General features: G+C 35.3%; 1 protein-coding gene across 1 annotated transcript in view; it reads right to left on the reverse strand.

Annotated features, from left to right (window-relative positions):
- The window catches only part of LOC120299281 (cytosolic phospholipase A2 beta-like), a 46835-nt gene extending 36675 nt beyond the window's left edge, over positions 1-10160 (reverse strand). The window contains exon 1 of the mRNA XM_039323926.1: positions 10140-10160. Within this exon, the coding sequence (XP_039179860.1) occupies positions 10140-10160 (21 nt within the window). The remainder of the gene's footprint in view (positions 1-10139) is intronic.
- Between the last annotated feature and the right edge of the window lie 3207 nt (positions 10161-13367).

Genomic DNA, 13367 nt, shown 5'->3' on the forward strand with positions numbered 1-13367 from the left:
ACTGTTCTTCATATGTTTTAGCCTCCAGTCCCCTAATCATCTTTGTTGCTCTTCTCTGCATTCTTTCTAGAGTCTCATCATCTTTTTTTATAGTCTGGTGACCAAAACTAGATGCACTATTCTAGGTGTGGTCTTACTAAGGCATTAGTACCATTAGTATTAGTACCTCACATGATCTTGATTCAATCCCTCTGTTAATGTAATAAATAAATGAATTAAGTGAATTAATTTAAAGGTTTTTCAGCTCTTTAGATTCTGAGAAACTCTTTTTTTGTAAGAATTTTATTGATTTTTTAGAATAACAACCTGGTGTACAGCGTGTTATCTTGGTTCATGAATTTATATATATATAAATTATATATATATGTGTGTGTGTGTGTGTGTGTGTGTGTCGGCCCAAATATGGGAGAAAGAAATCTTCTTTCTTTTTCTTTTTTCTTTTGCCTGTATCAGCTCAATCCAGAGCCATCCACAGGCAGCAGTCACCAACTGCAACATTATTTACATATACATTTTTAGATTGCTAACAAAGAATAAAGGAAGAACTGGGATAGCTATTTCGAGTTTCTTAACTCTCTTCAGCCAGACTTACCCTTCTGAGATTCAAACCTGGGCTGTGTGCATGTTAGGCAGCTGTATTAACCTCTAACCTTTCTCTAAATGAGAAAGAGCCTGTGGCCTAGAGGTTAATACAGCTGCCTAACATGCACACAGCCCAGGTTCGAATCTCAGAAGGGTAAGTCTGGCTGAAGAGAGTTAAGAAACTCGAAATAGTTATCCCAGTTCTCCCTTTATTCTTTGTTTGCAATCTAAAAATGTATATATATATAATCAATAATAGTTAATTAACAGTCAATAATTATTAAATTTTATATTTCCATAATTAGTATATCAATTGATATTTCCTTGATCCTCTCTTCTCCCAATAGCATTCTCCTTCTTCATCATCAAACAAATATAATTTTTGATATTTGATATTTTCCATATATAAATGATTAAATAAAAACATTTTCTTCTCACTTTCAGAGGTTTTTTTTGCTTTGGGGACCTTTCCCAGGGACTTAGTTGCAAAATAAGGGAGAGAAGATTAAATACTCTCACCAATTCCAAGCACGCTGTTCACCGGTGTTCTTGTTAGTGCTCTTGGACTTCTCGGCTGCAGGTAGCTTAGCTTAGACACTGACATGCAGCTAGCCTTTCTCCTGTCGGGTTCAGAGGGCTTCTCCCAGATCAAACAAAGTGATTGCCATCGCTTCGTGATCAACGGGGTGCCCCTCCTTCACAGTCACCTCTTTGAGGCGACTTCAGACCCATCTAGGGTTCCCCTGGCAGGACGAAACTAGCCGTGGGGAGTGGAGGTCCACTCTCGCTTGGCCATGTGCTACGGGCACAAAACCGGAAGTCCTCAGATTCTGAGAAACTCTTATTAAGATGTAGACTTTTTAGAAACAATTTTATGTAGTGGAAATGAGATTCAATTTAATGAGATAAAACATCAAATGAGATATAGGAGCAGTGTAAACTGGGTAGAAGATGAATCCTCTTCATAGAAAAAAGTGTAATAAGAAAGCATGTCCTGATCTGGGTTCCAGAAAAGATTATTTGAAGATTCACTGCAGGAAATTTATTAAAAACCATGCTTTTGGGTTGGAGACAGAGTGGTGCATTAACAGGAAAATGAAACCTAGGGACTAGTGGTAGAGAATCAGTGGAAAAATCTGGAACAAAAGCAAGAGATGCTGTTGAAAAAAAAGATTGATATCCCATATAAGCTGTAAACAATCAAGTTTATTATATTTTATTTTGCTCTAGGTCACAAAACAATCTCTAAAATTCTGAGCTCAGCTTTTCTAAAATTTTGTTTCTGTGAGATCAACACAAGTAACTCAACTCTATTTTTCAACCATAACATGCTAGGAACTTACCTGGCATATAAGAGGGGAGAATCCTGGCTTTCAGTATCTTGACAGACAGCAGGCATAGTGGAAAGAGTTGGTTCTGCAATGGAAACAAAGCCAATAATGAGGTCCTGAGCCAGTCCCTAGGATCTGGCATATGATATTATATACCCCCATCCATATTCCTTTCATTTTGGGGAAATATGCTGACTCTGTAAACTGCTTAGAAAGGACTGTAAAGCACTATGAAGCGCTATATAAATCTAAGTGCTACTGCTATTTGTTATAGGCAGCTTATGATATTTCCCTGCAATGCCCAGCCATGAAAGATCCTTAGATGTTGCTGTGGAATTCTGGTGCAGTGCAGAAGGGAAGGGCCACCCAACTCATGAAATGCATACTTTTCTTGTTCTTTTAGTTTTCAGATGTTTTCCAGATTACTTCATGATCATTGTCATACTGCAGAGCTATAGTTGCCATATACAATATTCAGGTTTTATTATCTTCAGTAGTTAAATTATTATACTTTCCAAATCCAGATTACTTTCCTTATGAGAAGTCCTTGCAAATAAACCTGGAGATGGCCATGGTCATGCAATAATCTGTGTGACAGAGCCCATTTCTTGGATTCGTTGATGATTATTATGTGATGCTTGACCGCCACACGTATTTTATGTGTATGTGAAAGGGCTTTATATTAAGCTCTATAAAACTGGCAAGCTCAGAAAACATGAAGCACTGGGATTTCTGGAAAAATCTATATTGTTGATAGGGTAATTGGTAAAATCTTGAAACCTGACCACAGAAATTAATTTTTCTGCAGAGATACTTTGAGAGATTAACACCAAGATTAATATTAGACCAACAATCAAGAAGTAAATGATAACCCAATCAAGGAACTACTGACATAGACAAACAAGCTAACAGTAAACAGCCTAATCAAGAAATCACCAAGAACACTCCCCACTAACACTGACAGGGCAAGCCACTAATATATAAAAACAAGAGCAAACCCCACTCCCTTCTAGCACTGATGATGTTACCTAGTTTAGTAATGAAATATCTGCAAAAAAAAAAACAAAAAAAAACCCCACCAAGCTCAGAGAGAATCGAGGACCCAACAATTCAACCCTGAATTACAAATATTATATCTGTCACTTTCCATTCCTGTGGACTGGTTCCTTATCATATGTATTTTCATGCATAGCATTTTCTGTATATACTGTACATACACCGACAAAATGAAATTGAATTATTATATATACCAAGTTAAAGTACCAAAATACACATAAAAGGAGACACAACAAAAGCTTTTCTTTCAAAAATGCTTCCTTAATGCTGTACTTCTATCTAAGGATGTCTGCATCCACCTTTTTAAAATATTTTATTAGTTTTCCAATTTTACATTTGAATATTTAAAAAGCAACATGGTGACTGGGTTTCAATAGCTCAATAACAAAATCTTAGTGCAAATCTCAGGTTACAACATCGAATATTTCTTCTCTTTTTCCCTTAACATTTACTGTCTCATATTCAGGTTAGTACATTTCTAATTATATCAATCCAATAAGAACATCATTATTACATTTATCAATAGATTTTTAGCTTATACATATCTTAATTACCTTCAATCTTCATAAACAATCCATATCCTGTTATTAATTTTACTCAATTTTTAATTTCTTATCAATATTCCAATTTAACCTTTAATATTTGTAATTTCCAGACTTTGGGTAACCAAAATGTCCCTTATCTCACTTCATAACAAGCTGTAATGTCCAAAATACATATTTTATCTATTTGAATATAATCTTGTTCTATTTCCTAAGAGTTATCTATTTCCCATCTTATTTAATCATCTACTTAATAACACAATATCCCCTTTAATAAATCAAAACCATTATATATATTGCCTGGGTTAATCAATAAATCAAACATATTCATAATATTTAACTTTCTTTTCCCTTTTAAGTCCAATTTTTAAATATTAAGCCGATAAAATCCTTATTTTCAGCTATTTTCCAACTATTATAAATCTAATAACCAAAATTCCCCTTATCTCAACATCTCCCTTTAATCCTCTAATTGGCAATATAAAATCCCCTCTAATAAGTCAAAATCCCAGTTTTTTCAACCTTATTCTACCTGTCTTCCTTTGCCAATTAGGCTTCCATATTAGCGCCTTTAAATCATCAAATGGATCTCCCTCTATTCTTACATGTATTGTTTGAATTAAAGGAGACCATTTGATTGCCAGTTTTCTGGAAGGACTAGCCCATTTGTATTCATTAAATTGTCTCCCTGTTATTCCAGTTCCCCATATTTGCTCTAGTATATTTGTCTTCAGTTCAATCTGTTCCACTTCTTTCTCAAATTTCTTCTGATTTATATAGAAAGTCATTTCCATTTTCAATGTTGTCACTTCCTTTTCCAAATTTTCCATCAGGTGAATTTGGTGGTCAATTGGGTCCTCTATCTTCATATTTGGTTGTCCCACTTCTTCTGTTATCTTCTGCATTGTTGGTTCTTTAGTTGTAGTCAAAATTTGGCTTTGTGCATCTAAATTGGCATCTTGATCTTTTTTTTAGGTCTTATTTTATCACAAGCTTCAAGAATGCTTTCATGTATTGCTTTCAACGTAGAAAAAAAAATTCTTGGTCTTCATCCATCTTTCACTTATTTGTAAATAGCCTTTCTAGTGAAAGTTATTTGTTAAGCAAAAGTCAGTAAAGGTTTACAGTTACAGTTCATGTGGGCCAATTTTGCTGCCCAGCTGTTCTCTTACAGCTGAATCTTCTCACGGATAGTTCCAAGGTCAGGAAAATCTTATCTAGGTCTGGGCTTTGAGCCAAGTTTCTTTTTAGGAAATAACAAATTGCAATACCACGCTTCACCACAAGATGTCACCAATGCCGTTTAGATTTTTTTAAGTCCCAAATTTGTCTAATTCTTTTTCAATTTTATTTCTTTTTTGTAGATAAAAACAAAAGTCTCCAATAGAAATAGGAAAATTTTTAGTCCCCAAGTTTCAGAAACATATAAATCCAATTAAATTAAAGTTGTTCTTTTTAATGCTTTGATTCCCCTGGGTAGTCAGACACCGCTGTTCTTAGAGGGTGGGATAGAAATTCCCTTCCCTCCCTCCTCACAGGGGCAAAAGAAGGTACTTGGGGTAAAGAGAAAATCAGATCTCACCCAGTTTCTTCCGCGTTGCTTTCAAAGTGCTTGATAATGGATTTGACTTTGGCTGTCTGCAGCCTAATACTGAGCCATATTGCTATGGCCGGTCTTTTCTCTGCCAGTTTAGAGGGCTGCCCCATATAAAGCGGGGGTCCCCTCCTTGCTCATCACCCCTACAGGGCAACTTTCGACCCTTTCCAGGGTCCCTCAGTGAAGGAAAATCAGACGTTGAACACGGAGTCGCCTTCCAAACAGCCGCAGTGGCTGTGTCGGCAAATCGGAAATCTTCATCCACCTTTTAAAGGACAACTATAATAGCACAGTTATAACTTTTGCCTTGCAACTCAAAGTATTCAAAATCTTACAGAATTTTTATTCTTCTCTTTCCAAGCTTCCTACTCTTCTCTGTCCTTTATGCTTTCTTTAGTGAAGCTTTAAAAAAAGAAAGCCATACTTCCTGCTTGCATGTAAGGATTCCCATGTTTAACATTTTGTAATGCAATCATTTTATTTTCTTTCATCATTTTTGTTACAGTAGAATAAATGAGTTATAAAAAGTTATAGAAATTGAGATCATAAAATAAGAAATGCAGAATGGATGCCCTGCAAACAGAAATCCCAGCATTCATTATTCATTCAATTAAAGCATAAAAATATGGTTGCTCCATCTTTTAATGTGCATACCATTAATTATTTCCCTTCAAAGCTGCCTATAAAATTGTAGTTCCACTTCCTATTATATAACCAATGTGTTTCAAACAACCTGAAATTATAGAACTAACCAGACAAGTTATTGTCCCAGGCAAAGCTACCTTATTTTTAGCATCAGAATTGCAGACCTTTTCATTGAACATCAGTTTCTTAGAAAATTTGGTGATCTGTGTGTACCTGTATCATCTCACACGTAGGAAGTATATTTGTACACCCATTTGCACCTAACTTCCAGAGTCTTGGTTCTTGGGCTGTGCCCTAAGGCCTTCTTCCACCCTTCCTGCTTTTCATGGACTTACTCAAACCCTGACATTATCTTCTTTGACTGCAGCACAGAAATCTGTGTCTTCCCAAGAAATACAGCACATAGGTGAGTGACAGTCAAGATAGCATTTCCAGGCCTGATTTTATCAACTTGCCATATGAAATTGATGAACTGCCAGCTGTACCTTCTTTACATAGCTACAGTTATATCACTAATTAAACACCATTTCAAATGAGCTTTACAGTAGCAAAAGTGCGCAATTCACTTTTCATCCTGTCTTGCCTAAATATTAATATCCTGCTAAGGGAAATAATTAAGGAATCTCCTACTGTTGCAGAAAAACGTGTCCATTAATTTCTCCTATAATAATCCTTGTACTAATTTTCCTCTATTCTCTGGCTACTTGTTGGGTCCTAGCATCCTGTCTTTTCTCCTCCAAAAGAACATCCATCCCAAAAACCCATTCAGGATAAATTAATTCATCTCTTTGTAGATGTTTCATTACCTAACTAGGAAACCTTATGTTACTTGTTCAGGTAATGAAATATCTCCAAGCAAGCAACTAAGCTCAACAGGCACTACAGACTCCATACAGTACAGATTCCCAGATATCCTGACTACCCTAAGCAGTCCCTGTCTTAGAAATATAAAACCAACAGTGACTGGAGAACACTGTGTTAAAAAAACAGCACGCATTTGTCTAATCAGTATATTTAGTTAATTGCATATAAAACATACAATACACAGAGTCCCCCCGAATGCATATAAAACAATGTATATTGGGAAATCATATATCCAGAATGTATATAACTATGGCATTTTGGTATTTGACTTTTAAACTATTTTAAAACTGTCTGTTAAAGTTGGAATTGAATATGCATACATTGACACAGATGGAAATCTGCACATTCCTAGCTGACTAGAGTCAGCAGCTATTCTATGACAGTATAATACGATAAACATCTGATCATTTGCTGAAATCTTTACTATCGTTAATTAAATCCAAATGTGTATAAATTTGACCAGACAAGCTCATGGAGAACTACTGTCATCACACAGACTGTATTCTTCTCCCAAGATTAACTTTCATGAAAAAAAGTTGTCCCACTCCCCCAAAACAGATGGTCCTCAGCTTATGATCACAATTGGGACCAGAATTTCCATTGCTAAGCAAGATGGTTGTTAAATGAGTCACACTCAATTTTACGAACTTGACTTTTTTCCCACGGTTGTTAAGTGAATCGCTGCAGTTTTTCAGTAAGTCACACTGTCATTAAGTGAATCCAGTTTCCACCATTGACTTTCCTTATCAGAAACCAGCTGATCTGGGAAAATTGCAAATGGCAATCCCATGACCCCAGGATGCTGCCAAAGTCATAAATACGTGCCAGTTGCCTGAATTTGGATCTTGGGATTGAGGGGATGCTGCAACTCTCATAATTGTGAAGACTGGTCATAAGTCACTGGTTTTAGTACTATTGTAATTTTAAATGGTCGCTGAACAAATAGTGTAAGTCAAGGACTACCTGTACCCTATTTCTGTTGTCAGCAAACCCCATTTCTACCACCACTACTCAATAGGTTTTGTAGATATTTTCAAAGAAAAAAGGAGACAAATTGCATATTGATATTTAAAACTATTTTCCTAGGGTTCCTTTAATTAAACAGCAAGCAGCCATAGACTGGAGGTAGTATATACTGTAATCAGGCAGGTCTATCAATCTCTGTGAAGACGTTGGAAATACAAGAGAGAAAGATATTAAAAGATAGATATATCTTTCATAAAACTAGAGAACTTCTAGAAATGGACTTAAGTTAAATAACTGCTCTGTCTGCAGATAATATCAGTCCAGAATTATCAACTTAAACCAGATAAAATATTTTAAAATTTTAAGATACCTATCCCATCCTACAATAACTTGTTCACCTTCCAATCTTTTCCCAACCTGTCAGCATTCATTGGCCTTCTAAATGAAGCTGGCAGTTTAGTTTCTTGGGGAAAAAATAGTTTAGGAAAGGTGTAATTTACTTATCTAATTTGATATCATATTTTCTCATCAATCATTTATTTTATATAGTTAAATGGAGAGGCTACTACATCTCTCCTGGCTAGAATTGAAAAGGAAATTAGGAACATGTCTGAATGAAGGCATTATTATTTTTCTGTGCTAATGTTTTCTTTTATTAGGAATTTAGAGAACTGATGTATATTGTGGTGAAAAGGTGGACTACCTATTACATTTAATAAATTTATTTTTTTAAAAAAAATGTCTGATTTGATTGTGAAAATCAGAATACTGCAACAGAAGTTTTTAGATAGTAGAAAATTATATAAAATGGTGTGTACCCTAATTTATATATATGATGGAACTGATTCAAAATAATTGCTCATGACTGACTTGGTTTCTAAACAGGAATTAGACCAATATCAGTAGGAATAAAAATACCAGCAAAGAATTAAAGATCTGCCAACATATCAAAATTATCCTAGGATTGTAATTTTTAAGAATTAATTTACTTTAAATTCATAAAAAGTAAAATATATGCATGTAGGAGTGTGTGTGTGAATCACAGCTTTTCAGTTTTACAGTTACATATACAATTATACACACATTTTTTAAAAATGCATTGCTTTTTCTATTTTGCACTATAAAAGTGTTCAATTTTCTTTCAGTTAATTCTATATAAGGATTTTAAGTGTAATTCATCAAAGGGGATTTATTGGAATTGCCCAGTTGTCTCTCCCAATAATTACTCACAAATTTAAATTGCCCTTCTCAGTTCTCTTGCTTTTTAAGATCTCAGTTACAGTAGATTTAAATTATAAGTTTTGCTATCTCTGTGTTCCTGTCGTATTTCAATATGTTTCTATCCAACTATTAGTTAGATACATTTTTAAAAGACTATATTCCTTTTGAAACGTGAAAAGCCAAGAAAAAATGATAAAAGACTTATTTGAAAGACTAGAAACTTTATGTGAACTTTTTGCTGAAAGAAAAAAAAGACTGAATTGATGATATTAGAACTAAAAACAGTTAAAGAGAGAGAGGAAACAGTGAGACCGCAACTACTGGATAGAAAGAAGGACAGAAGTTATAATTTATATATATATATTACTTTTCTTTTTAAAAAATTCTCTCTTATTTTTCCTTTTTTATGCTTTTATTGTGTTCAAAAACTCTAAGAAAAAAAGAAAAAGTCAAGTTGAATAGTGAACTGAATGAACAGAGCTAAATTTTTATTTGCAGGCAAAAAGGTGTGCCGCTTCATATTTAAATGGCAAAACTTTGAAATGCAACAGGCACCAACTTCCTTTAATGCTGTCACAAGGTTTTGAATGATGCAGACAGCCGCCAAGAAATAAACAGGGTGCAATCTCACAAAATGTTAGCTACATCTTATAAGTTGTTTTTTAAAAAATAATAAATAATCTGCAGGGTTCCAAAATTTCATCTTGTTGATAGTTTCAAAGACATCTAGATTTTTTTAAAATAAAAAATAAAAAAAGGAAACAAGCAGGATTAATGAATCAGTATGAAACCAAAACCACGGAAACAAGATTAATGAATTAAAACACAACTTAATGTGCTGAAATCCAAACAAACAGCCAGATTTTCTCCCCAAACCTGCTACTTAAGACTGTGAGGCAATTAGCATTCTCCCATTTTCTTTCTTTTTTTTTTCTGACACAGGGGCAATTTTTGCAAGGACACCTTGTATAGGTCTTCAACTTTCTTGAATACTTTTAAAACAATACATCAGCAACAAGGAGTTGATTGATGTTCTTAAGAAGTTTGCTTTGTCCATAAAGTTTAAATGGATTTTCAGTCATTCCTTTCAATGCCCAACCAATTTTATAATATTCAAACCCACCCAGTAATAGATTAGTATCTTCTTGTAGAGAAAGAGATCCCCTCTATTTATCAGAACACCCAGAAACTATTCCAAGTTTGAAATAGAGCCAACTTTCATCATTTCAAAAAATTCAGATTGACTGAAAGATTAGAGAGAATGTACCTACTTGTTATGATTTCTCAGCAGAGAAATCAAAAAAATATAGACAGCAATGACAGTCTCTTTCTTACCTTCTCCTCTGTAGTTTCCATTCTTGTCAAGTAGTCTTTTCACAAGCGCAAGAAACAATTCGTTAACAGACAGACCACACACAAATCTGTTGCTCTTCCTTGGCACATCCCAAAAGACAAGAATCATATATGCACATTCCAGGCTCCACCCAGTGTGACTTCTGGATAAGAAAAGAAGAAAGGACTGTGGTTTTTTTCTAGCCCAAGAAATAGCTGCAGTTAAACTTCACCACCATAAACCCAGATGAAGTAACTAACCATTATCTGTTCTGAATCCTGAACCAATGCATTCATTCCAGTACAAACAGTTCCTGATTTTTCTCTCCTTCTCTTCCCACTACACACACAAACAGTAGCACTATTTTCTTGTTATAATTACCCATTTTTCAGGTATGATGTGATAAACCAGGGGTCCCCAACCCACAGGCCATAGTCTACAACTGGGCCAGGGCCTATTCGCAACTGGGCTGCATGAGCAGCAGGCCGGCACACACATACACATACACACAAAAACACGCAGCTCAACTTGCACAAGTGGAGCTGTGCATGCATGCGCATGCGCGCCGGCCCACCACTCATGCAAGTCAAATTGTATGCATCCATGTGTGCCAGCCCACCACTTACATGGCTGGTTCCCCTCTCCATCACACCATCAAGCCACAAAGATTGGGGACTGCTACAGTAGACTATAGCCTGTAACTGTTAATATCATGATCTATGGTAAGGAAAAAAAAACAAGTCTCCAGTACAGAGTGAAATTGCATAACTGGCAATAAAACGTTGATACACAGAGTGTAAAAATCTGATCACCAGATGATAGGAGAAATTGGTTGGTTGGTTGGTTGGTTGGTTGGTTGGTTGGTTATGTGTCATCAAGTCAGTGTTTCCTCTTAACAATCATATACAAGTAGATAAACTTTCTCCCAGATGATATGTCCCAGGTCACTCCTTCAGGTTTTCTAATGGACACCTATCATGACTATAATGAAATCCATCCACCATGATGCTGATCATCCTTTATAGTTACAAAAAGATCCTTCAAAGTAGAAAGGAGTTATTCTTTATAATGCTTCAACACGGCTACACCTCTTCCCGTGATCTTGGACCAAAGATAGCTGCATTATCCTAGGAACTGTCCTAAAATAGAACAGTATCATGAGGACACTCTAGTGACAATTGATATGACTGTCTCCCTGAGAAATGGTCTTCCTATTCTCCAAGACAGTGTAGCAATCTATTATATCTAATTACATTGCTGAATTTAAATTTTTATCTATATCTATCTTATTGTCTGAAACTTAATGGGGGAGTTTAAAATAGCAATGAGGCACTACCACTTTATTGGCATAAACCATCTAGCATACAAGCTATTGACATGCCTCATAACAAGATGTTTTTAGAAGTATTAATAATACCATTTCACTTGTTGAAATTAGGACAAAACGACATTTACAATTTGTTCCTTGTGTCCCTTATTTTTTTCTTTTTTACCTGAGAAAGCATTTTTGTTCCTATCTTACCCATTTCAAACCATCACCCTTTCCTGGACCTCCCAACCAGAAAACATTTATCCTTTTCTTTGTGTGGGATCTTTCCTATTATATTTCTCTTTGCTATACAACTATGGCACATAAAGCATGGTGCCAGCATCCAATTTCATTTACAACTCATTCTGCACATCTTGTGAACCTTCAACAAATTAGAAGGTGCAATGCAGTTACAAGAAAGAAAACAAGAACTCAGAAACTATATTAAGGAAAAGAAAAGCTAGAAAAGAGAGATTTCAATTTTCTCTTGCCAAATGACAAAAAGAGGAGCCATGAATTTTTAAAAATAAACTAAAATTTCATGAAGAGCTACTCAGGCAAGTTGGGAAACTTGGTCAGGAACATTCCTGAATGATGCCTTTATATGACTACTGACACGTTTAGTTGTCTGCATTTTTCATGGTGCAAATATCTCAACTAACTAGCCAGAAACCACAGAAGCTCTAAGAGGCAGCAGTTTCTACAGAATCACTATTCATAGAGTATTTGAAATGCATATGAGGAGCGGGTGTGATTCTTCAAAGATGTTGTGTAACCTGAAAGTGAGGGAGGTTGGATGTCTCTTAGATGAATCTCTTATTCAGGATGACTTTTATAACAATTTAGCTTACAGTTACAAAAGAACTTATGCTTGCAGATAACCATTAGATCAGCAAAGTTTATGTATGTAAATGTATGTAAATACATCCCCCTGTTTTAATTCAATAATATCTTACCTATTTTCATTTCAATGATTTTTTTAAAAAAAAATAATTTTAAGAATATTTTCCCTTCAAAATTATGGACCTCTGTTTAACAATGTATTATAAACAATGCATTGTAATTATGGAAACAAAGAGTCTACAATATTTTATTGATCAGTTATTGCATATATTTAAACCAATTTAGAGAAGAGAATACAAAGTAAAGGAAGCTCTATAGAGAAGTGCTTCACCTTTTCTTTGTTACAGGTAATTCTCAACCTATGACACAATTAGGACCAGAACTTCTATTACTAAGCTATGTGGTCATTAAATGAGTCACACCCGATTTTACAATCTCTTTTGCTGCAGTCATTAAGCATATCACTGTGTTGTTAAGCAAATCTAGTTTCTGCCCTTGACGTGGTCATTGGAAGCCCCCTGGAAAGGTCCTAAATGGTGATCACATGACCTCAGGATGCTACAACCATAGTAAATACATGCCAGTTGCCAAAAGCCTAAATTTTGATTCCATACTTGCGAAGATGTTGCAATGGTCGTAAGGATGAGAATCAGTTGTAAGTAGCCTTTTTCATCACTGTTGTAACTTTGAACATTAAAAAATAGTTGTAAGTCAAAAACTACCTGTAGTTCTATAAATTTATTTCCTTCCTTTCAGATTCTAAAGATGCTTCCATGCTGACTTCCCACTGGAAACCACTGGAGGAAGAAAAATAATATGATTGTTTCTCTGTGCACCCACCATTTGCCACTCTTTGGCCCAGAGATCCAGCTTTAGTTGCCCCGTTACTTTTGGAGACCTGAGGTATCAGTAACAGAGTAACAGAGTTGGAAGTGATCTTATAGGTCATCTAATCCACCCCCCCCCCCAAGCAGGAAACCCTACACTATTTCTGACAGATGGCAGTCCAGTCTTTTCTTGAAAGCTTACAGTGGTGAAGCTCCCACAACTTCTGAAGGCAAACTGTCAGAAGATTTCT

This window comes from Crotalus tigris, unplaced genomic scaffold (assembly GCF_016545835.1).
Source record: "Crotalus tigris isolate CLP2741 ecotype Arizona unplaced genomic scaffold, ASM1654583v1 scf7180000024286.1529876, whole genome shotgun sequence".
NCBI lineage: Eukaryota > Metazoa > Chordata > Lepidosauria > Squamata > Viperidae > Crotalus > Crotalus tigris.